Source organism: Panthera leo, chromosome A2 (assembly GCF_018350215.1).
Source record: "Panthera leo isolate Ple1 chromosome A2, P.leo_Ple1_pat1.1, whole genome shotgun sequence".
NCBI lineage: Eukaryota > Metazoa > Chordata > Mammalia > Carnivora > Felidae > Panthera > Panthera leo.
This window is the reverse complement of record NC_056680.1, coordinates 2,257,141-2,280,963: the sequence shown is the minus strand read 5'-3', so window position 1 is coordinate 2,280,963 and position 23,823 is coordinate 2,257,141. Positions and strand designations below refer to the sequence as shown.

Below are 23,823 nucleotides of genomic sequence, written 5' to 3'. Positions count from 1 at the left end.
CTGTCCAAGCTCCCGACAAGGGGCGCTCCGCAGGGAAACTGAGTCAGGATCTCACGGTCCAGGAGGAGGACGCAGGCAGGATGGGTGGCCGAGCTGCAGGCGCCGGAGGTCCAACCGCAGGGAGCGGTCTCAGCTCTAAGCCCACGCTGGCCAGACACGTGTGTCCGAATGACCTGTCACTCAGGACGCAAGGGGCAGGGTCTGGGAGGATTGTCCAATCAGGGGGGGCAGGGGCGGTGCGGAGGCGCGGAGGCACTGTGGGTGGGCAACCGCAGGCCCGGTCTCTGAGGGGGCGGGGTCCGGAAGACGAGCCAATCAGAACGCATGGTCTCGTAGCGCCGTCCAATCAGGACGGGGGGCGGGCGCGCTCCAGAGGCGAGTCCCTCGCTGCCCTGCTGCCCTGCGTCGGAGCGCACCTGCCTCGCGCGGCGTCTAGCTCGGTGTCGCGGTCGGTGTCGTACTGCCGCTTGCCTGGACGCCGGGACAGTCCGGAGCGGGCTGCGAGATGGTGAGTGCGCGGGTTTGGGCGGAGCCCCGAGAGGCTGGTTCGAACCGGCCGGAACCGGCTGGAGGGCGCCCCCGGCCCAGGTGGCACCGCCCCTGGGGGTCCTAATCCGAGCCTGTGCCCTCGGCCGGGAGTGGGGCTGCAGCGTCCTGCCCTTTCCTCCTCTTCCCGGTCCCCACCCGGGTCGTCCTTGGGCGGGGGTCCGAAGCGAGGGTGGGAGGACCCCAGCGCCGGCGATCAAGGGCTCGGGGGCAAGTGGGGGTGGCCGAGGTGGAAGACCCCCGCCCCCCACCTGACAGATAAAATCAAATCCATACTTGGTTAAGGAGACTTTGTTCTTGCTAAAAAACAAAATTCAGCTGAGTAATTGGCTTCATTCAATGATTCATGGATCGGGCAGCATGCCATCTCGCCGATACAAGGGAGCCCAGAGGAGCTGTGCAAAATGAAGGGCTCACAGGCAGGAGGAGTGGGGACAGGAAGTTCTGTTAGACAAAAAGTGGATGGGTGCTGGGAGGTCACCTTTCCTTCCGGGAGGGCAGGGGTCTAGCAGCCCGGCGACCTCACCAGGGCTGACCAGGTCGTTCCTGATTGACTGGTTTAAGATTGCATTTCTGGGAGAGGCCGAATCTGCAATTAAGTTAACTCTTGGTCTGGTGACAAGGAGCTTAGTATGAGGGACTCCATTTTGGCTCTGGTGTCTTGTTTGTAACATTCCGAAGACCGCTGCAGAGGACGCTGGGTTCGGAGACTCCCCCCACCCCCCACCCCCCACCCCCAGCACCTCCAATACTCAGAAACAGGCTTTCTGTATGAGGAGCAGTGACCGAAAGGTGTTTGGACGGGAACGGGCTCCCTGTGCTCAGAGGTTTCTTTGCTCAGGTGGGCAACTCAGGGCTTGTTCTGACCAGGTGCCCATGGGGAGGCAATGTCAGGGGCCTGTGGGGAGGACAGTGGCCTGGATAAACTTTGGGTAGGAAAGGGGCGGTGGCCGACAGTTGGTCAGACCAGTGTCAAATGAAGAATCTGAATTGAGGAGGAGAGACTGGTATTGAGAAGAATGATTGCAAAGGCTGGGAGGGAGGGGACTGTTGCACTAGAGGCAGGGGCCGGGCAGGGAGTTGGGGGGCTGTTGCATTAGGGGCAAGGGCTGGGCGGGGGGGAGCTGGGGGGGGCTGTTGCATTATGGACAGGGGCTACGTCGACAGGGAGGACACTGAGTATAAGACCTGTGAGTGTCTCAAGAGTCGTGTAAAAGGAGAGGAGGAAAGAAACCAAGCATGAGCAGGTGTGGTGCTGACGTGGTGGTTCCCTGAGGCCAGCCTGTCCCCCTGTCCCCAGGAGGGGCTGTGTGTGGCTCAGGCTGAGAGCAAGCCCACATTCAGGGGTCTGGAGAAGGAGAGAAGCCAAAGCAAAGTGGGACCAGCCAGCATTTTGTGCCCCTTGGTCACGGGGACAAGCAGCTGAGCTGATCACAGATGAGGCACAAAGTGTGGGTGTGGGGGGGTCTGCGCGTGGCCCTGTCGTGGGTGAACAGGGGGACGTCCTGTGAGTCTTCTGGTCTGACGGGGGAGGGGCCCTCGTGCAGCCTGCTGTTTTCCAGACCCCAACAGGGTGGGGGAGGGAGTGCCTTTCCCTTCCACTGAGGTTTTCCTGGGAGCACAGGGCTCAGGTAGGCGTCTGCATGTCACCTGTGAGCAGGACCTGTCACCCTGTCCAGCTCAGCACTGATGGCTCTGTCCTCTGCCAGCCTCGCGTTGAGCAGGTGTAAAATGCGAGTTCTTTCTGCCTCCTTTCTTCCCCTTCAGGGCAGAGGGTAGTAAATGTGTCAGGTCGTTCCTGTCCCTGCTGACTCGGGTTACTGGGGGCTTTATCCAGAGAGCGTCCCCTGGGGAAAAGTGTCTCAGGACAGAACTGTCCTTCTCCATTAGGGTTGGGGGGGGGGGTCTGCAGGGGGCTCCACACCTTCATGCAGGTGGGTGGAGTCATGGGTCAGAGGATTCATCCAAATGCTGGTGACGGTTCCACGCAGGGTCCAGAGGTGGGAAACTGTCTTCCTGATCTGTCCCCTGGGAATTGCCGGTGTCAGAGACGCACACAAATTCTGTGAACTGAGACGGGTTCAATTCTAACGGTACCAGTCCCTGTTCTCTGAAAGGGATAAACAGCTTCCATTCATGGGAAACCACGCAGGGGCCCTAGAGCCGCCCCTCCCACTGTGGCCTTGCCCTCAGGGTGGAAGCCGTGATGCTGCACCTGGTTGTCCACACAGCAGCTTGGGGTCCCCGTGTCATTCGGGTGACCTGGGTTGCTGGAAGCTGGGGCCTCCTCTGGGCTGGGGACCGGCCACCCCCAAAGGTGGGCCTGGTGGGAGGTGAGGGAAGGTGTGGTAGGGTCTCGCTTGCCTGCAGGTGGCCTCCAGCCCCCAGGATCAATGGGAACCAGTAGGGAAGGGGCTGGGGCCGCCCTGGGGTGTCTCCCGAGGACCGGTGTTGGCATCGTCCAAGGGGTTGTGGGGTTAAGTGGGATCTGTGGAAACAGGAAGATGTGCAGGTCAGACTGAGGGAAGGCTCCTCGGGGTCAAGTGCCGTTGGAAGGGTCATGAACACAGAGCATGTAGGGGTCAGATCCTAAACTGGGAGGGCTTCCTCTCTGGTGAGAATTGTGGCCCCAGAGGAGGGGGTGCAGGGCGTGTGGAGCTCAGAGTCCAGTCCCCAGGGGTCTCTGGTCCCCTCCTTCCATCCCAGAGGACCGGTGTCAGCAGGGAGAGCTTGGCGCTCATGGGGGGACTGGGTGTCACCCTGTGCACTGGGGTGTCATGTGTGGTGTGGGCGCCGTGGGTGACCAGTCTGAGCGGCTCCTGCTCTGGTGCTCGGCCCGTTGTTCCTGGAGAGGCTCTCGCTGCCCTGGGCATCCAGTGTGGGTGACACTTAGGACTTTTGTCCCTTGGCCATACCTCTTTGTGCTGGCAGCTTTCCGTGTCGTCACCCCCCAGCAGGCGTCACTCGACCTGATCTCTGTTGCGGGGCGAGAGGGGAATGTCAGCAGTGCCACCGGTGATGTGTGGCTGCCCAGGGCTCGTCTGTGCCTCTCGGGCGGGTGCTTGCGGCTCAGTGTGTCCGGTGAACCCCTCCGTCCCGGGATGGTGGGGTGTGGGGTCTCCAGTTCATGTTTTCCTTTTGTGGGCTCTGCTGTTGCCGTCAGTGTGGTCTTGTCTCCAGGGTAAAAGCCTCGTAAGTCCTTCTGCGCTGGGGGGACATTGCATGTTGTAGCTCGTAAGTTACACGTTAGCAGGAAACGGGGTGCAGAGTGTGAACCACATGTCGGTTTTGGGTCCCGTCACTTGCGACTTCATGGCGTCCAGCTCGAGTGGGTGACACGGGGTCTCCTGGGCGTCACACGTTGGTTTATCTGATTCCTCCAGGGCTGAGCATTTCTCACGTGTGGGTTTCCTCTTCCGTGGAAGCATTTCCAGCGTGTTGTCTCCTGTAACTCACGTGTCTTCTTCCTGATGATTTGTTTCCTTCACTTCCTGGGGACATTTGTCTGTTTCATTTCTGCCTGCTGTGTTTTCTCCAGGTCAGGGTGTATCCTTTCTCTGTGTTGTCTGCATGGATGGATCCTTCACGTTGTTAGTAGAGTTGAACTTCCCGGTCTTTTCCTGTGTAGATGACCATCTTTTGTTCTGTGAGAAAACTCCTCCGTTGCTCAGGTCATAATCATACGTGCTGGAACTTTCTGTGTGTTCCACTCGTTTCCACGACAGTTAAATCCACAGGACTCAGTTACTGTCCGTGACGCTGATGGTTCTCTTTACCCTTTAGAAAACCGGTCTTCCCTGGCCCCGTGTGTCCCAGTGTCCCTGTCTCTGCTGCTGTCCTAGGGCGCCTGCTGGGTGTATATCCACCAGCATAAATCAGGGGCACGTATCTGTACATTCCCTTTGCCCACCAGGGTGTTTTTCTTCCTGTTAATGCCAAGTGTTCTAATAACCGATAACTTGAAAATTTTTTTTACTGTTATTTTTTAGAGAGAGTGCATGCGCAGGGGAGGGGCAGAGAGAGAGGGAGACAGAATCTGAAGCAGGCTCTGCACTGTCAGCTCAGGGCCCGATGCGGGGCTCAAACCCACAAACTGGGAGACCATGGCCTGAGCTGAAGTTGGACGCTCAACTGACTGAGCCACCCACGTGCCCCTAATTACTGATGACTTTAAAAATAAAACTGTCAGGTGATCACTATCACTCCTTTCCAACATTGACTTGTACGTGAGGGTCAAAGGAGCAGGGGTCACTGCACTGGACGTGCTGTGATATATCAGGGTGGGAGGCTGAAGGCCCTGGAGGGTGGATGGGAGATTTCGAAGGACCAACCTTAGTGCTTTCGGACACGGTGGTTGTGTGTGTGTGTGTGTGCGTGCGTGTGTGTGTGTGTGTCGGGGGGGTCTCTACACAGCGTGTCCATTGAGTGTCAACAGTGCCATTAATGTGTTCAACTGAGCCTGCGTATGGGGCACGGTACTCACAGCGAAGGTGTAAAACGGGCTGAACAGAACAGACCTGTCGAAGCACCTGGCTGGTAAGCTGGGTTCCTGGATCCCTGTGAAGTTAGAGGTGTGTTCCCCAGGTGAGACAGTAAGTTCTCACAGCACTGCAGCCACAGGATAAGCAGTGGGGTATCTACAAGAGAAGGCTTCTGTCCAGTGAGATAACATGTAAGTCATGCCTAAACCGTATTCATGTCCGTGAGAGAGGGAGCTGTGTGAAATCCGCTCGTGTTAACAGACGTCCTTGGGTTGTACTTGGACAGGTGGGACCAGGGAGTAGGCGCTTTCTGTGCATTTATGAATCTTGGGATTGAACATATTGTGTTGTTTCGGGCCAGGGGTTTCACGCATGTGTAGTGGTGAGTTTGGGCTGTGGTAGCATCTCTGGAAGGGCCAGATTGTTATTTGGGCCAAACCAGAGTTGTCCCTTTTTATTGAAGTCACAGTGACTAGATTTCCAATATTGCTTATCCTTCATGGGGCCGGTTGTTGGGTATCTCCTAGCAATTCTCTAAAGTATTATTTGGGAAGAACATCCCTTTGGACCAAGACAGAGGTTTGCCTCTCGGTTTTCTTGAGTTGCTTTTCATTTTTTGTTTTCGAGTTTTTGTTTGGAAAAAAATGTCAGCAAAAATGGCTTCTGTTGGCCTCCAGGGAGTCAAATCTGGAGCCAGGACCCTTCGTAATGCCAGAGAAGTCAGTTCAAGTAGGGCATCTAATCAAATTGGGACAGAGGAGCCATTTTTAATTGGTTCCCATGTGGGTGAGGACATCTTGTCTCTATAATAGTCCAAGGTCATGAGCTCCCATACAGGCATGGCGACTGTCCCTATGAACATGTGTGAACATGTTTTACCCTTGGTGAAGGTGCAGGGCCAGAGGAAGGGCCGATCATTCAGCGTGTTGAGCCGAAGTAGCCCAAAGGTAAAGTGCTGCTCAGTGACCTCAAGGGACTTGAAGTCGCATCCCCAGCACGATATTTGCCGTTTTCCATTTGTAAATAAGAGTCGTCAGTAAAGCATGGAACCTGTGCATCAGCGAGAGGCGCTTCCTGTTTGCACGGGGAGTCGGAAGGTGCCGTGTCCGTGCTAAGCAGTCACAAGGGGTTTCACGTGGGGCCAGGATCGGGCGCCCTACGTATCGATCCTGAGTTTGAGCAACCTGCAATATTTCTTTAGAGACATTTTGTCCTTTCAAGGCCAAAAGGTGTAACGGGTGGATTCGGGCTTCCCGGGAAGAGGTCTGAGAAGGGGAGCAGAGACCGAAACCATCTACATGTCATCAGAGAGCAGAGCCTGCAGCAGTTTTCCATCATCCAGAGCAGCTTTTGAGATTCAAGAAAAGCAAGAAAGCCTGTGCCGCCCTGGGCGTGAGTGCCCTGGTGTGTTTCTATTCCTTTCACATCAAAGCGGACACATGGGTCATCCCTACTGGAATATGAAAATGCACTGCATAGGGTAGTTATATCAAAAAGCTGCTTTCCGTGGGAATGGATGTCAGTAGTGTTGGAGGTTGGGAATGATGGCGTGCCAAGGGTTAAATAAAAGATGTTCAGGGGCGCGTGGGTGGCTCAGTCAGTTGAGTGGTTGAGCACCTAACTTCAGCTCAGGTTATGATCTCGCCGTTTGTGGGTTCGAGCCCCGCGTTGGGCTCTGTGCTGACAGCTCAGAGCTTGGGCCCTGCTTCGGATTCTGTGTCTCCCTCTCTCTGCTCCTCCCCTGTCCAAAAAAAAAAAAAAAAAAGATGTTCAAGGGGCATTTCATCCCCTGGTTAGGTATTTTGAGTACCTTCATCCAGTTCTAGAATTACTTCCCCTTTGTGGGAGAATGAAATTCCAGCGTGATCCCTTCTGAGGATCCGTGCAGTGAATGACTAGAGGTGGAGGAACTAACGTGAAAATGGTGTGTCTGTCACACGGGACTAGACACAAGGGGGCGGGTTCAGAGGCAGGAACCTGTGCAGGTTCATTAGAGACCCCACTGTTGGAGCCCCGTGAGCTCTCTGCGGCGGGACCTGCTTCACAGTGTAGGTCCCGTGCCAGGCGGCACAGAGAGAGTCCCTCCCCATCTGGAGAGTGGTTTCTCCAAGCTGATCAGGAGGGAATTTGGGGCAGAGCCCCTGTGGTCCTTAGAGCCCAGCCGTCGGGCATGAGGAGGGCTTGGGAGGGGCCGGGAGGAGGGCTCCCACCTGGAGCATTCAGGCTGCTGATAACCTTCCCTCACATGTCCTGGATGTTGGCAATAATAGCGCAAACTAGGAGGTATTTGGTGGGTTTTTTTAAAATGTTTGTTTATTTTTAGAGACACAGAGTGTGAGTGGGGGAGGGCAGAGAGAGGGAGACACAGAATCTGAAACAGGCTCCAGGCTCTGAGCTGTCAGCACGGAACCCGACACGGGGCTCGAACCCACAAACCGTGAAATTATGACTTGAGCTGAAGCTGGATGCTCAACCAACTGAGCCACCCAGGCGCCCCTTCTAGAAGAAGGCTTCAGTTGCCCGAGGTGAAAATGAAGAATTTTAGCTCTCTTTCTTTCATGTGGGGTGTCAGTGGCCTAGTTTGTCAAAATAACTAAATATGCAGGGGACGAGGTTTCCCAGCCCATCCTGGTGCTTTTAACTAAACAGAAAGATTCCAGTCCAGCCCATTAAATGCTGCCTGGTGGATTCCACATGCGAAGAAAGACCAGAAGTCTAAAATAAACAACTCGGGCAACAACAGATGTTGGCGAAGATGCGGAGGAAGAGGAACCCTTTGCACTGCTGGTGGGAACGCAAACTGGTGCGGCCACTATGGCAAACAGTATGGAGGTTCCTCAAAGTTAAAAATAGCACTGCCCTATGATCCAACAATTGCACTACTAGGTATTTATCCAGGGGATGCAGGTGTGCTGTTTCAAAGGGGCACATGCACCCCCATGTTGATAGCAGCACTGTCGACAAGAGCCAAAGTATGGAAAGAGCCCAAATGTCCATCGACGGACAGATGGATAAAGATGTGGTATATATACACGATGGAGTATTAGTCGGCAATCAAAAAGAATGAAGTCTTGCCATTTGCAACTACGTGGATGGAACTGGAGGGTATTATGCTAAGCGAAATTAATCAGAGAAAGACAGATATCATATGACTTCACTCATGAGGAATGAAAGTTACAAAACAGATGAACATAAGGGAAAGGAAGCAAAGATAATATAAAAACAAGGAAGGGGACAAAACATAAGAGGCTCTTAAATACAGAGAACAAACTGAGGGTTGCTGGGGCAGTTGTGGGTGGGCGGGATGGGCTAAATGGACGAGGGGCATTAGGGAAGACCCTTGTTGGGATGAGCACTGGGTGATATATGTAGGGGATAAATCACTGGAATCTGCTCTGGAAATCATTATAGCACTAGATGGTAACTAACTTGGGTGTAAATTTAAAAATAAAATTAATTAATTAAAAAAAAAAAAAGACCAGCTGGAGTCCATTGTAATAGCCACGTACAGATTCATCAGGCTTTTGAGTGGAAACCTGAATTTTGTGTTCGTCCAGTCTTCGGAAAAGCTACCGTTGGGGCACCTGGCTGGTTCACTTGTTGGAGTGTGTGACTCTTGATTTCAGAGCTGTAGGTTCAAGCCCCCACATTGGGTGTGGAGATTACTTGCAAATAAAAAAAACTTAAAAAAAAGGTACCTTAATTGCTTGGCGGGGATTTCCAGCCAGTGTCATAAGCATCTTTCCAGAAATGGGCGTCTGTCTCTCTCGGGTTAGTTTCATCCCATGTGTGGCCTGGGCCCCAGCAACACGCATGTGGACTAATTGATCTAAATCTGGGAAACCATGTTGGTAAGTTGAATAGCTGTGTTATGTTCTTCAGCGAGCTTATGGGGGTTCCCGGGCACTTCTGGAAACTTCTGCCTTAGTCCAGGGAACATGAGAAACATGGGGTTTCAAATCTTGAGATGCTTTACCTTAAAGGGGCTGGGTTAACAAGTTGAGGTAAGGAGGGATCAAGGGCAGGTTCAGAAGAAAAGGGAAGTTCAGAGCATGTCGAGGGAAGTGGTTGGAGGCAGGTCCTGGGTGTAGAGTGAAGCCGGGGCAGGAGAGAAAGACCCTTCGGAAGCCATTTGTCATATTTCAGTTGTTTGCCTTGGTTCAATTTAAATAGTCTTTTGCAAAGAGGTACACTTAGATCCTGAAAATATTTGCAAGTCTCGAGGTACTGAATAAAATCTGTATCAAATTCAGTTTGCTGGATTCATGACTTCCTAATTTTTTTCTTTTCCTTTTCTCTTTTTTTTCCCTTCCTTTTCTTTTCTTTCCTTTCCTTTTCTTTTCCTTTCTTTTCTTCTTAATTTTTAATTTTTTTCCCTAACAATATTCAATAAAACAAGTTTGGGGAGATCGAAAGTTCCCCATAAAGGCCCTTGTAGTTCTAAATTACATTTGTTCAGTTGCTCAGTTTGTTAGAAATGCACAAGGACGCACCATGGTTTTTAAACCTAAGATTGGCCAGGGTCCCAGTTGGGTCCCCCCTCCATGCGCTTTGATAATTGGAATCCATTTCTTGGTAGTTTTCTCTAGACCAGAAAAAAAGTTTATAGACACTGGTCTCTACAGGAGTAGCCTTGTTCCAGAAGAAATCAGACGAAGGGCCAGTGCATTTCCAACAGGCATGGTTCCAAGAGGAACAGTCCAGTTCTGGAAAGTAGTCGGAACAAAAATGAGTTCTCTGAGAAAGGACAAGCCCCTAAAACAGGTTCCGAATAATCCCCCGAGAGCACAGACACAGGAGAGCGCAGACTCAGGGAGTGGGGCTCTGATCCCAGCACAAAACTTAACCTCCGCTTCAGGGTTGGGGAGAAAACAGCTCATTGGGCTCTGTGGGACCTACACCTGTTTGCTCGCCAGCCTGGAGTGCTTGGGGTCTTCTCTGGGATCACTAACGTTAACCTTAACAATGAAACCGTCAGGGGTGCCTTGGTGGCTCAGTCTGTTGAACTCAGATCGTGATCTCGTGGTTCAAGGGTTTGGCACCCTGTTGGGCTCTGTGCTGACAGCTCAGAGCCTGGAGCCTGCTTTGGATTCTGTGTCTCCCTCTCTCTTCCCCCTCCCCTGCGTATACTCACTCTCACTCTCTCTCTCTCTCTCTCTCTCTCTCAAAAAAAAAAAAAAAAATTAAAAAAATTAAAACTGCCAGTTATTTTTCAGCGAAAATGGGATTACCTGGGAATAGCAGAGAATTATAATTTGGGACACGCCAGCCCCAGCAAAACCACAGGCAAGTCTGGAGAAGAAACGGGAGAACAAAGGGAGGAACGCTCTTTTCTAGAGGAGAGGGGGCATTGGGAGGGGCTGTGGGAAACTAAACAACGATTGGAGCAAACTACGGGAATCCAGGTGTAGTGGCTTCTCATTGGCTGGACTGTGATTGTCTCTCATTGGCTGGACTGTTGCCAGGGCAGGAAAACCCTTCCTTCCTACTCCTGGGACAGTAATATACCTCATGTAGACTTGCAAAGTCCTGTTCTTGATGGTGAGGTTTAGGGCTTGAGAGCTTCCCCTGCTGGTTTCCCCACTCGATTCTAAACAGAGTTTTCTCATGTTTTCATATTCACGTACTTTATTTTATTTATTTTATTTTTTTTAATGTTTATTTATTTTTGAGACAGAGAGACAGAGCATGAACGGGAGAGGGTCAGAGAGAGAGAGGGAGACACAGAATCTGAAACAGGCTCCAGGCTCTGAGCTGTCAGCACAGAGCCCGACGCGGGGCTCGAACTCACGGACTGAGAGATCGTGACCTGAGCCGAAGTCGGCCGCTTAACCAACTGAGCCACCCAGGCACCCCATATTCACGTACTTTAAAAACTGATTTCTATTGGGCAAAGTCCCACCAGTTCTGTAACATATCTCCCCTATTCTGAGAAATCTGTGTTACATTGCAATATGAGAAATAGTGTCCTTTGGGGCGCCTGACTGGCTCAGTCAGTAGAGCATGTGACTCTTGATCTTGGGGTTGTAAGTTGGAGTTGCACGTTGGACAGAGAGATGACTTAAAACAAAATCTTAAGTTCAAAGAGAACAGAAATAAGTCCCATAACAAAGCCACAAACAAACCTGATTGCAGATTTAATGGGATTTTTTTTTTTTTTTTAAATCTCTTGATGTTTTGGGAGAGTTGATATTATGGTCTCATTTTGGAAGGCACACAGCATCTCTTCATTTATTTCATTGTGTTGTGGTGTCACTGAATGACATTTTGTAGGTTTTCCATTAAGTTACTTTATACCCTTCATGAGACATATCTTAGGACTTAAGGAAAATTAGTTTAATAGCAGTTATAAAGGCTAATGTTAGAAAGTATTTTTAACACTTAATTTTCAACTGCTCGCTTCTAGTGACTCATTGTACCCTGAGATTTCTTTTTATGAGTTTGCCTCCTGCAAACTAAAAATCCGTTTCTGTGATCATCTTTCTATTCTTTTCGGGCGCGAGCTACACGCTCATTTGAGTTAGGAGTAAAGGAAAAAATGTTTTTCGGTTACAATATTCTCCTTAGGCGAAACTACATTGTTAGTTTGCTCTCTAAACGATTACAAAACATCAAGCGTGTACTGCACTTGAGCAGTAGAGAGATTTCTCCGTCTATCATTACCGGTAGCTCAGGGTGAGAAGCACATTTGGATGCTTGAGAAGACTCAGACAAGAAATAAGGCTTGAAATGTGGTTTCATGTAAATCAATTTAGAAAACCTCACTTATCTAACAGCTAAAAGTGCAGAGGAGGAGATAAAGAGGGATTTATTAAACTCTTGGTCTCCAACCATGCAAAGTAACCTGTGAAGGCACCTTTCGTTCCCATCCTGGTGGTACATGCAGCGGGGACAGGTTTTAAATGGGAACCAGCCCTTCTCCTCACATGCATTTGGCAGATTTTTTTTTTTTTTAATGTTTGATTTTTGAGAGAAAGAGCATGAGGGGCAGAGAGAGAGAGGGAGACAGAGGATCCGAAGCAGGCTCCGCACTGACAGCAGAAAGCCTGAACGTGGGGATCCAACCCATGAACAGCGAGATCATGACCTGAGCCGAAATCAAGGGTCGGACACTTAACCGACTGAGCCCTGCCGGCCGCCCCCACCAATTCCTTGTTTTTGGTTGCAGCGCTGGCCGAGCCCTCACAGGCATGTACATATGCATCCTCAGCAAGTTGTTCCCGATCTCCCATTTCACCACCAAATAGGGAGTCGGCTCTAGATTTAGTGTGGACACCATGGTTTTCTGACGGTGCATGTTTCCATCTGGTTTGTAAGCCAGTCGTCACTCGTGTGTGGTGACATGAGGCAGGCGTGTCCTCAGCCTGTATGGATTGGAAGCCTGGGGTTTGTTTGTCTTTTTTTTTCCATTAGTGGCATAAGTTGTACTTCTTGAAGAATCAGTGTTTAATCCGTGTTGCATTTCTGGAATAAAATAGACTTGGTTTTGCTGTCAAAGGTTATTTCTACATTTATGTATAAGGTTTCCTTCTAAAAAGACTTCAGTCTGGGGTGCCTGGGAGGCTCACTTGGCTAAGCCTCCGACTTCAGCTCAGGTCATGATCTTGCGGTTCACGAGTTCGAGCCCCGCGTCGGGCTCTGTGCTGCCAGCTCGGAGCCTGGAACCTGCTTCGGATTTTGTGTCTCCCTCTCTCTCTGCTCCTACCCCGCTCGCACTCTCTCTTAAAAATGAAAACATAAACACTAAAAAAGAATTAAGAAAAAAGGATTAGCCTGTATGCATGTTGCGTTTTAATACTATTTAAGTTATTCTTTTCCTGTGTTGGTAATGCCCTGTGATTCCTTTCTGCAGTTGGGAATCACAGATGTTAAAATACTTGGTGCTTGGCTCACGCAGTGTTTGAGGTTTGCATTTAGAGTGTGGGGGTAGTTGAATCTACGGAATTCATTTCTTTAATGACCAAGGACATCCTCAGATGCCCTGTTCCCTTGCATCATTTCAGGTATGTTACCAGTTGGTTCACATTCGTTCCTTTTCTTCTGTTCTAAAACACCTGTAGTGTCTCCTCAATCTGCTTAATCTCCGAAACTGTAATTTTGTTTCTTTTTCATACTTCCTTTAATTTGCCCGATTTCTATTGTTTTTGATTACAAATGCCAAAAGATGAAGAAGGATATATTTTTAGCTCCTATGACTTTTTAAAAACAGCTTTCATGGAGGTGTAGGTTCCGTACCATGAAGATTATCTGCTTAAAGTAAAAATTCCGTGGCATTTATTGCAGTTACAGAACTGTTCAACCATTCTCACTTTCTCATTTTAAAACATTTTGATCATTCCATAAAGATAATTGCATCAGTGGGTGGTCATCCCCATTCTAGTGTATCCCTGCCCTGGGTTCTAGACAGTTTCTCAATCTTTCTCTCTATTGATTTGCTGAGTCTGTACATTTCCGTATAAATGATATCCTGCTCTGTGTCCTCGTGAAGTTTGTTAACGTTCTCGAGGTTCATTGATTTTGCGAATCAGTACCTGGATCAGTATTTTGTTGTGCGCATTTCTGAATAACATCCCATTGTTTGAATACACGGTGGTCATTTTGAAATGGGTTGCTGACCTTCAAAGTAAAACTGTCATTAATTTTACCAGCAAAAATGGGTTCATCCTGGAATAGGTGAGAATTGCAACTCGGAAAAGCAGGCTACAACGAGACCAAAGGCAAGCCAGAGAGCAGAGGAGAGGGGAGGCTCTTTTATAGAGGAAACTGGGAATTGGGCAGGGGGACGTCGTAAACAAAAAGTCCATTGGAGCAAGCTGGACGCGGAAGTATTGCGGCTTCTCATTGGCTGGGCTGTGACTCTCTCATTGGCTGGGCTGTCACCACACCGGGAAATAATCTTCCTCCTGTTGCTCTAGTAAAGTGATGCCCACTTGTAACCGCAGGGTCCTCCTCTTGTTGTTGGGTCTGCAGTTGACCATGAGTGGTAGGGTGTCAGAACTCCACCTGCTGGCCTCCTGACTCCATTCTTCACGAGGTTTCCCTGTATTAATTCTCACAATTTCCCCTTTTGATAGAGACCCTTTCTTTTTTTTTTTTTTTTTTCAACGTTTTTTATTTATTTTTGGGACAGAGAGAGACAGAGCATGAACGGGGGAGGGGCAGAGAGAGAGGGAGACACAGAATCGGAAACAGGCTCCAGGCTCCGAGCCATCAGCCCAGAGCCTGACGCGGGGCTCGAACTCACGGACCGCGAGATCGTGACCTGGCTGAAGTCGGACGCTTAACCGACTGCGCCACCCAGGCGCCCCGATAGAGACCCTTTCTTAAATGCATCATTAAGAGGCAGTTTTCCATATTTAGTGGTTTTGTTCCTTGGTGCCACGAAGGATCTTTCCTGATCGTCATGTCCTACGTCATAGGGAAACCACATAGCAGTTGGAAACTCGTTAAGGTGACATTTGAGTAACAAGAAAGATTAGAGGGGAGCAGTGTCAGGCACTTCTCATCTCCAGTCCCTATTTATGAAGATAGTAAGTGTTGGAGATTATCTCCTCGTGGGTACGTCACTTTTATAACGTTTTGGCACGTAACAACTGGGAAGGCAGAAGTGATGTGGGAATTCCAAATTGTATGATGGTTCCGAACCAGGACCCTAGATCTGAAAGTAGCTAATCGAATATTGGCAGTTTTCAGACTCAGGGAAAAATTAAAAAAAAAAAAAATTTTTAACATTAATTCATTTTTGAGAGACAGAGTACAAGTGGGGTAGGTACAGAGACAGAGAGAGAGACACAGAATCCGAAGCCAGCTCCGGGCTCTGAGCTGTCAGCACAGACCCCAATGCGGGGCTTGAACTCAACGAACCGTGAGATCATGACCTGAGCCGAAGTCGGACGCTTAACTGAGCCACCCAGGCACCTCCAAATTTTTTATTCTATTGATAAAAACTGGGAGTCATGTATTCCTCCTGGAATTTGCATACAGTAGGAACTGGGTCGGTAGTTTATGGGGGTTAGGAAGCACAGGGTACCAAGGGTTAACAATGGCATATGTTGCTCAGAGGTTCCAGACAAACCTCCGTCTTCAGCCGTGGGGTTTTCACACCAGTAAAAACAGGCCATTACAGGGATTAGTGTAGAGGATGATGGGCCTCTGAGGCTTGTAATGTTCTATTATGGGCCTGATGCCTTAAAGAGCTTTTTTCTTTTAATAAAAAAAAAAATTTAATGTTTATTTATCTTGAAAGAGGGAGAGGGAACATGTGCGCACAGGGGAGGAGGGTGGGGAGGGGTAGAGAGAGAAGGAGAGAGAGAATCCCAAGCAGGCTCTGCGCTGTCAGGGTGAAGCCCAACGGGGAGGGCGAACTCACGAACTGTGAGATCATGACCTCAGCTGAAATCGAGTCGGGCGCTTAACCAGCAGAGCCACCCAGGCGCCCCAAGAGTTTCTTTATTTATAGGTATTGATTAATTGCAAGGAGATCCTTTGAGAGATCTATTTTCATCTTGATGGGAGATACACTGTGGATTCTGCCAATATCGCTTAAGGATTTTGCCCAGGAAGAGGAGGGTAGGGAATCCAACAGAGACAAATGATCAGTGACCCCAGGTCCATTACAGTGCGTCCGAGATAGAGCAGATAAACGATGTGGAATGGCCATGTATTTCCTTTGGTTGGCTATTTCGATTACTGTTTTCAGATTCTGGAATTATTTCCTCTGTCGAATAGGGGTGTAGGAACTATCTCTCAAAGGGTCTAGACAAAGGGGAGTGGGTTCAGAGACAGGAACCTGTTAACGTTCACTAGAGATGCCGCCTCCCCCCCCCCCCCCCCCCCCCCCCCCCCCCCCCCCCCCCCCCCCCCCATTGGAACTGTTTTAGTCCTTCCAGGCAGAGGCTACTTTACAGCAAGGGGTTGGGCACCGAGAATGTAGCTCTCCGGTCAACAAGGACAGAGATTCATTCCCGATGTGGAGAATGGTTTCTCTGAGCTGCTTATGAAGGAGGACGGGGAAGAGTCCCTGTGGTTCCCTAGAGCCCCGTCACTGGGGATGAGGAAGGAGGACGTTGGAAAGGCCGGCTGGAGGGATGCAGGTATGGGAGCACTTAAACTGGTAGCAAGTGGTCTTTTTTCCAGTGTCCTGGCCCTCTGCAAGAATAGGAGAACCTAGTTAGTTTCTGGTTTTATTTAGGAACCTGCATTGCCAGAATGGAAAATCAAGAATTTTAGTGGTTTTGGGGCACCTGGGTGGCTTCGCTGGTAGAGCATGCTATTCTTGATCTCAGAGTCATGAGTTCAAGCCCCACTTGGGCATGGACTCTACTTCAAAAAATAAATAATGGGGCGCCTGGGTGGCTCAGTTGGTTAAGCGTCTGACTTTGGCTTAGGTCATGATCTCATGGTTCGTGGGTTCAAGCCCTGCACCAGGCTCTGTGCTGACAGCTCAGAGCCTGGAGCCTGCTTCAGATTTTGGGTCTCCCTCTCTCTCTCTGCCCCTCCCCTGCTCATGCTCACTCTCTTAAAAATAAGTAAACATTAAAAAAATTTTTTAAATAATAAAAATCAGTAAATCAAAACAGAATTTTAGTGGTATTTTTGTAACTCATCTAGGATGTGTGTGAGCCGTTTGCCAAACTAAATCTGCAGTGGACATATTTTACCATTCTATCCCTGTCCTCTTAGTGAAAAGGGAAAGATAACTGGCTCTGCCCTTTAATAAACATAAACTTAGATGCTACCCGGGTGGATTCTATATCTACAGGTGGACAATTCTCTTTAAGAGAACTGGAGTTGATTTTAATTGTCATGAACAAGGCTGATCGTGATGCACTGTTGACCTTAAAAATAAACCCAAAAATGGCTTATCTGGGAATAGCAGAGAATTATGATTTGGGACATGTGAAGCCCCAGCAAAAGAACAGGAAAATCTGGAAAAGAAAGGGAGGAACACTCTTTTGTAGAGGAGACGGGGCCGTTGGGAGGGGCTGTCCCAAACACGAAGTCCTTTTGAGCAAACGGGTTTTCATGTGTAGTGGCTTCTCATTGGCTGGACTGTGGTCGTCTCTCATTGGCTGAGATGTGACTCTCTCACTGGCTGAGCCCTGGCTCTCTCTCATTGGCTGAGCCGTGATTGTCTCACATTGGCTGGGTTGTGACTGTCTCTCATTGGCTGGGCTGCTACTATCCTGCATTGGCAGGGCTGTGGCCGTCTCTCATTGGCTGGGTTGTGGCTCTCACTGGCTGAGCCCTGGCTCTCTCTCATTGGCTGGGCTATGATTGTCTCTCATTGGCTGGGCTGTTGCCACCCCAGGAAATAATCTCCCTTCCTCCTGCAGGAGCAGTGATGCATTATGGGCGTGCAGGTGCGTCTCTCCGTGTTGTGTCTGTCCTTGGCCCTGAGCGGCAGGTTGGGGAGCTTCCCCTGTGGACTCCTGACTGCACTTCAGTCGTGTCGCCTTTACTCAGCCTGGAAGGGGTGCCCGGCTTCTGGGTGGTTTTCATCGCTGGCGATCGGGAGTCGTGCCGCGGAGAGCAGAGCGTGTGCGCACGCGTGTGTGTGATGGCGCTCGTCCTCCCGGGTCTGGGGCAGGTGGATACGAGGAGCGGACCTGCCGTGTTGGGTGGGAACTCCACGTTGCTCGTGTTGGGGGTCCACCAGACTCTTCCAAGGCGGCTGCCCCCTCTTACATCCGCAGCAGGATGAATGAAGGAGAATGCGCCCTGCTCACGTCCTCGCCAGCGCTTCCCGGGGCGTCTTTATAGCCAGTGTGGTGGGTGCGAAGGGGCCTCTGCTGGTAGTTCGAGGTGCGTGTCCCGCGTGACGAATGTCTAGCATCTTTTCATCGACCTGTTTTCCATTTGTATATCTTTGGAGAAGTGTCCACTCACTTTCTTTACCCATTATTTAATCATATTATTTTTCTTTATATTGTTGTCTCTTATTTTTTATGGTTGTCATTTTTGAAATGTTTGAAATATAAGACTTAACAGGTGTGTGATATGCAAACCCCAGTTACAACTACAGTTGAAGTAGAATTTCCTTTCTTCTAGGTGATATGGTTGGTTTTTTTTTTTTTCTCTCTCTCATTAAGTTTTGAGAACATAGTTTTTGCTTAAGCAATCTCTGATTTTTAAAAAAATAATTTTTTTTACTCTGTGTTTCATGAGCGTGGTGTCAACCCTTATTCCTCTAAAGTTATGAATTAGCCTTGTTTTTTTTTTCTCTGTTAAAGCTGTCTCTGGATCTGTCCCCATCAATCCTTCAGGGACTCTTCCTTCTGGTGCCCTTTTCCTTGAATTCTGGGCACTGGGTCAGAGGCCCTGCTTACGCCCAAGTTTCTTCAGCATCCAGAACTCGTTTTGCACACTAGGTGTGCCAGGCACCCGGGCCCTGGCCTTTGCCCATGCCCACAGTCCATCTAATCCGCGGAAAGGGTCATGTCTGCCTCTGTCGGAAGAGAGGGGACGCCACCAGGCTTCTTGACTTGTTCCTTCCAAGGCGAGAGCTCCTCACATCGAGCGGCACTGGAATCTAAGTGTCCACAACATCCTGACATTCTGGTCCCAGTTCTTGGAGCTGACGAGGCATAATCGTCTTTGAGCAAGCCAAACGTGTGTCCTCCGATTTGTGTGCTGTCCGAGTGAATATTTCACTTTTCAGTCTGTACAGTGCTGGTCTGCTCAGATGTGTCTCCGTAGAAATAACCCAGTAAATTGGGTGTGTGTAAGTCCATGTCAGCTGTTGTCCTCACCCTCTGTTGTGACTCAGGGGTCCTAGAAATGGAGTGCAGCTCCCCGCCTGTCACCCTTCATCCTCCCACACACATGGGTGATGATGGAACTTTGCTGCAATAGAGTGTGTGGTATGTTTCAGGCCTCTGTGGTCTTTGAGGATGTGGCTGTGTACTTCACCCCGGAAGAGTGGGCTTTGTTGGATCGAGGTCAGAGGAAGCTCTACAGAGATGTGATGCTGGAGACCCGCAGGAACCTGGCCGCCGTGGGTAAGGATGGCTCCATACCTTCACTAGTCTTTTAGGGAAGAGATGTTTCTTACGATTGTCCGATTTTGCTGGGGCCGAGGAATGGGAGTGCGTTGCAGAAGAGACAGACACGGTCCAAGCCTTCATGGAGCCTACCTGGAGTCACATACCTTTTCCAGGAACACAAAGTTTTGTTGCTCTTAATCAAAGTCTGAGACTCTCTAATTTTATCAGTGTGGGGATGGTCTCCAGTGTTGCTCTGGGGCAGAGAGTGCTGCTCTGTGGAAGATACACTGGTTAATACACCTGTCTCATGGTAATCATCCTGCAGTTAAACTCACACTTCGTCATCTTCGGTGACTTTGAAGACCAAATTAAACAGCCCGTCTTCCAGATTGCTTGTTGCTCTTCAAATCCTCCCTCCTGCCGAGCTGTCCTCCAGGGGCAGGACCAGCAGCCACACACACCACCCACCCTCCCAATGGCAGCTGGGACAGTGCAGGCGGGCTTCACTGAGGGCCTCTGTGCCTTCGGAACAGTCCAGCAACCCTCGTTTGGACCAGGTTCTGGAGAAAAGAATGGCATTTGGAGACACCCATTAGAAACAAGACTCAGTCTTTGTTTGAGAAGGGTGGTCGTTGTCATTTACCTGCTTTCCTGTTGGACTTTTCATCCATCCTCATGCATGTGGTGAACCTCTTACACAGGTAGCGTGTGGATGTGTGTATCTTGCCCAGTTCCTTCTTTTCTTTAATTTTCTTTTTTCTTTTTTGTCCTTTTAATATGTGTTTATTTTGAGAGAGACAGCGTGAACATGAGGGGCGGGGGGCGGGGCAGAGAGACAGAGGGAGAGAGAATCCCCAGCAGGCTCCAGGTTCAACAAGGCACCCAACATGGGGCTCAATCTCAGGACCTCAAGATCACGACCTCAGCCGAAATGAAGAGTCGGACATTCAACCGAGTGAGCCACCCAGGCGCCCCCTACTTTGCTTTTCTGATAATACTATTTCCACGTTAGTCACCATCTATTTTGAAGTATTTCTAAGTGAATGGGCTTCCATTGTAGACACTTTTCCCATTATTGCCAAAGCCCCAAATCACTAGGGTCCTCAGAATTTTCCTTTGGTCACCTGTCCATTCATTCTGATGAACTTCATTCACATTTGGGATCAGTATATAAATAGAAATCTGCATATGGTCTGTTTTCTTACCTTTACACATCAGATCATTCCCAAGAATTTAAATTATGCTCCCAATTCTTGCAGATTGTTGCACTCAAGTTAAAACTTGTGGATCAAGGACTCAGCTGAATATTTTGGAGAATGAACTATCCAGTGAAGAGAAAATAGTAAGATTTACAAGAAATGATCCCTGGGCTCTTTTTCGAGAAAACCCGGTGTTTCATAACATTGGTGATCAGTCCCAATCCCAGGAGAGGCGTTTGAGGTGAGTGCCTCTCCCCGTAGGAGAAAGGGGGATCTTCCCAGATTGATCGACTAACTTGGAATTAAAGAAAAAGTATAAACCTAGCCCCATAATTGTGTAGTTGGAATTATACAATATAATATCTTCATAAATGTGATGTAGATATTGATCATCAGAAACATAATTGAGTTCAAAACGTTTATCGGGAGAACCCACATGTAAGAAATCCTGACAGGGCATTTCTGGGCCCTTCTCCTGAGCACGTAACTTCTTCCACTTTACAGCAGTATAGGCGGTACCACCAACATGCCCATTCCTTGAAAATGGCTAATAGTAATCCGATAATCATTAACAAACATCAATAGGTCATTAATAAAGAGATCACTTATAAGCGTCATCCCCTAACCGTGTGCCTTCCTATTTTGAACAGAAGTCCTTTGGTGGAGAGTGTCTGTGAACGTATTGAAGGAGATCCATGTGGAGAAACCCTGAACCCGATTACAAGTCTTACTGTGCATGAGGGGTGTCCCACTGGAGGCAAATCCTGTGAATGTGCTAAGTGTAGAGAAGCCTTCGCAGATGGTTCCTTCCTTGAGAAACTGCGAAGATCTCACCCAGGACTCAAACCTAGTCCTGGTGAGGAGTGTGGCCCGGCCTGCAGCTCTGTCTCGAGCCTCAGCACTCACGTGGACGCAGACCTTGTAGAGAGACCCTATGAAGGTCAGGACGCTGGGAGAGCATCTGACACATACGCGGAGAGTCTCAGTAGTAAAATATCTCTAGAGTGCAAGAAATGTGGAAAAGCTTTCACTTGCACGTCTTCCTTTCAGGGTCACGTGCGAGGTCCCTGTGGACAGAATGTCCATGCGTGTGACGTGTGTGGGAAAACCTTCTTGTATCACTCCTACCTTACCCGTCATGTGAGAACTCACACTGGGGAGAGACCCTATGAATGTATGGAGTGTGGGAAAACCTACAGTTGCCTCTCATATTTTCGAGAACACATGAGATCACACACTGGAGAGAAACGCTATGAATGTAAGGAGTGTGGCAAGACATTCAAGTACCCTGCATCCCTGCAGGGACACCTGATGACGCACACTGGAGAGAGACCTTATCTGTGTCAGCAGTGTGGGAAAGCCTTCAGTTGTCCCAAATACTTTCGAAGACACGTGAGAACGCACAGTGGGGTGAAGCGCTATGAATGTACGTTATGCGAGAAAGCCTATAGTTGTTCCTTATCCCTCCGGGAGCACGTGAGGACGCACAGCGAAGAGAGGCCCTATGAGTGCAAGGAGTGTGGGAAGGCTTTCAGACACCCCCGATACTTCCAGAGGCACGTGAGGATGCACAGTGGGGTGAAACCCTATGTGTGTAAGGAGTGTGGGAAAGCGTACAGTAGTTCCACGTCGCTTCAGGAACACGTGAGGTCGCACACGGGGGAGAGACCCTTTGAATGCCAGCAGTGTGGGAAAGCCTTCACGCGTCACTCCTCCCTCCAAGGTCACGTGAGAGCACACAGTTTGGAGAAACGTTACGAGTGTACGCAGTGCGGGAAGGCCTTCCGTTGGTCCTCGTCCTTGCAGAAGCACGTGAGAACGCACCGTGAAGAGAAGCCCTACGAGTGCCAGCAGTGCGGCAAAGCCTTCTGGTATCCCGCGAACCTGCGGGCGCACGTCAAGACCCACACGGAGGAGAGACCTTACGAGTGTCCGCACTGTGGGAAAGCCTTCAGTTGTCACTCCTCCCTGCAAGTACATGCGAGAAAGCACAACGGAGTGAAACCCTACGAGTGTAAGGAGTGTGGGAAGGCCTTCTGGTATCCCGTGAACCTGCGCGCCCACGTGAGGACGCACACGGGAGAGAGACCGTACGAGTGCCAGCAGTGCGGGAAGGCCTACAGGTGTCCCGCAAACCTGCGGGTCCACGTGAGGACGCACACGGGGGAGAGACCCTACGAATGCCAGCAGTGCGGGAAGGCCTTCAGGTATCCCGCAAACCTGCGGGCCCACGTGAGGACACACACGGGGGAGAGACCCTACGAATGTCCGCACTGTGGGAAGGCCTTCAGGTACCCCACAAACCTGCGGGCACACGTGAAGATGCACACTGGGGAGAAACCCTGAATACACAATCACGCGATTTTCCCTCATATCTTATTGTAAGTCCGGTCAGACACACGGGCAAGAAACGTGATGTACGAGTGTAAAGAATGTTGGAGAACCTTCAGGCATAGCACCTCATTTATTTTGTACATAAAACGTCAGGGCTGGACGGCAGTTTTTGTTACAAATTTGCTTGTGCCTCAGAAGTGCCTCGTCTGTAATAGGGATCTCTGTTGTATTTATTTCCACTGCATGCTGCTGATATGAACACCCAAGATAAAACATTCCTGAACACCCCCAGTTTCTGTATGAAATATATTTTGCTATCTCAGACATGAAAAGACTGTATAGTTCTATAAAATGTGTCTCATTTCCACGACGATGTCTTCTGGACCCAGGGCCGATCAGTGGTCTGTACGTGTATCTCGTCCTCTGGTGCAGAGACTAGAATTCCCCGACTCCGCCCTGCCCCTCCTTGCGGTCTTTATTATTGAAAGTTGTGTCTCCACGTGTGCTGGTGCTGCCGTGTGCCCACCTGTGTTCCCCATGACGTTAGTAAACGCGCAAGGATACTGGAGGAGGACAGACTCCTCTGATTGTGTTTGTAGTTTGACCTTCGCTCATCGCCTTTGGTCTCGGTGGTTTATCAGTCATGACCTGTTGAGTTACGAAGGGTAACTGTTGGGGGTGCCTGGGTGGCTCAGTGGGTTAAGCGCACCACTCTTGATTTCGGCTCAGGTCATGAGCTTGCGGTTCGTGGGATTGAGCCTCGTGTTAGGCTCTGTGCTGATAGCGCTCTCTCGCTCTCTCTCTCTCAAAGTAAATGCATAAACTTAAAAAAAAAAAAAAGAAGAGAAACCTTGTGGCTTGAAGTGGAAAGTTAGTGTCCGCCTAGTTCTGCTGGGTTTCGTTGTGAGCCTTGTGAGGCGGGAGGCCGTACGTCCCAGAGTCCTCCTCTGTGTGGCTCTGAGAGGAAGGCCCTGAGAAGAGGAGCTGTGTGGGGCTTGGAGAGCAGCAGTGAGGAACCGTGATTCTCCATCCTTCCGTGCCGCCAGGGGACAGACGCGTGGGGACCCAGGTGGGCCCGAGTCACGGCGTGTTGTCCTGGCTTCTGGTCTGCCGTCTGGAACAGCCCCCGTGTAAGAAAAGTTTGACATTAGTTCTTGTTAGCATGTTCCAGAGACTTCCACGAGCTGTCCCGTGACAGACCGTCTTGGCTTCCTGGTCCCCACAGATCCTTACGTTGCCCTGTGACTCTTTGTGTCCGTGAGGCTGTCTCTTCAGGCT

At 49.8% G+C, this 23,823-nt stretch overlaps 1 protein-coding gene and 1 long non-coding RNA gene across 3 annotated transcripts; one reads left to right on the top strand and one right to left on the bottom strand.

The window, feature by feature from the left end:
* The first annotated feature begins 415 nt into the window (after window positions 1-415).
* On the top strand, window positions 416-23,264 carry LOC122213740 (zinc finger protein 77-like). Of its 2 annotated transcripts, XM_042927935.1 has the most exons (4): window positions 416-508; window positions 18,901-19,027; window positions 20,272-20,452; window positions 20,862-23,264. In XM_042927935.1, the coding sequence occupies exons 1-4, from the start codon at window positions 506-508 to the stop codon at window positions 22,555-22,557; spliced, it is 2,007 nt and encodes a 668-aa protein (XP_042783869.1). In that variant the 5' UTR covers window positions 416-505; the 3' UTR covers window positions 22,558-23,264. The 2 variants fall into 2 exon arrangements, with proteins under 2 accessions (XP_042783869.1, XP_042783867.1); XM_042927933.1 differs by lacking the exon at window positions 416-508 and having other exon boundaries at window positions 18,102-19,027.
* LOC122213742 lies at window positions 9,523-10,493 on the bottom strand. The gene is made up of 2 exons (XR_006199625.1): window positions 10,259-10,493; window positions 9,523-9,733 (listed from the first exon to the last, which is right to left on the bottom strand). It is a non-coding gene; the product is annotated as an uncharacterized LOC122213742 (long non-coding RNA).
* Window positions 23,265-23,823: the final 559 nt, after the last annotated feature.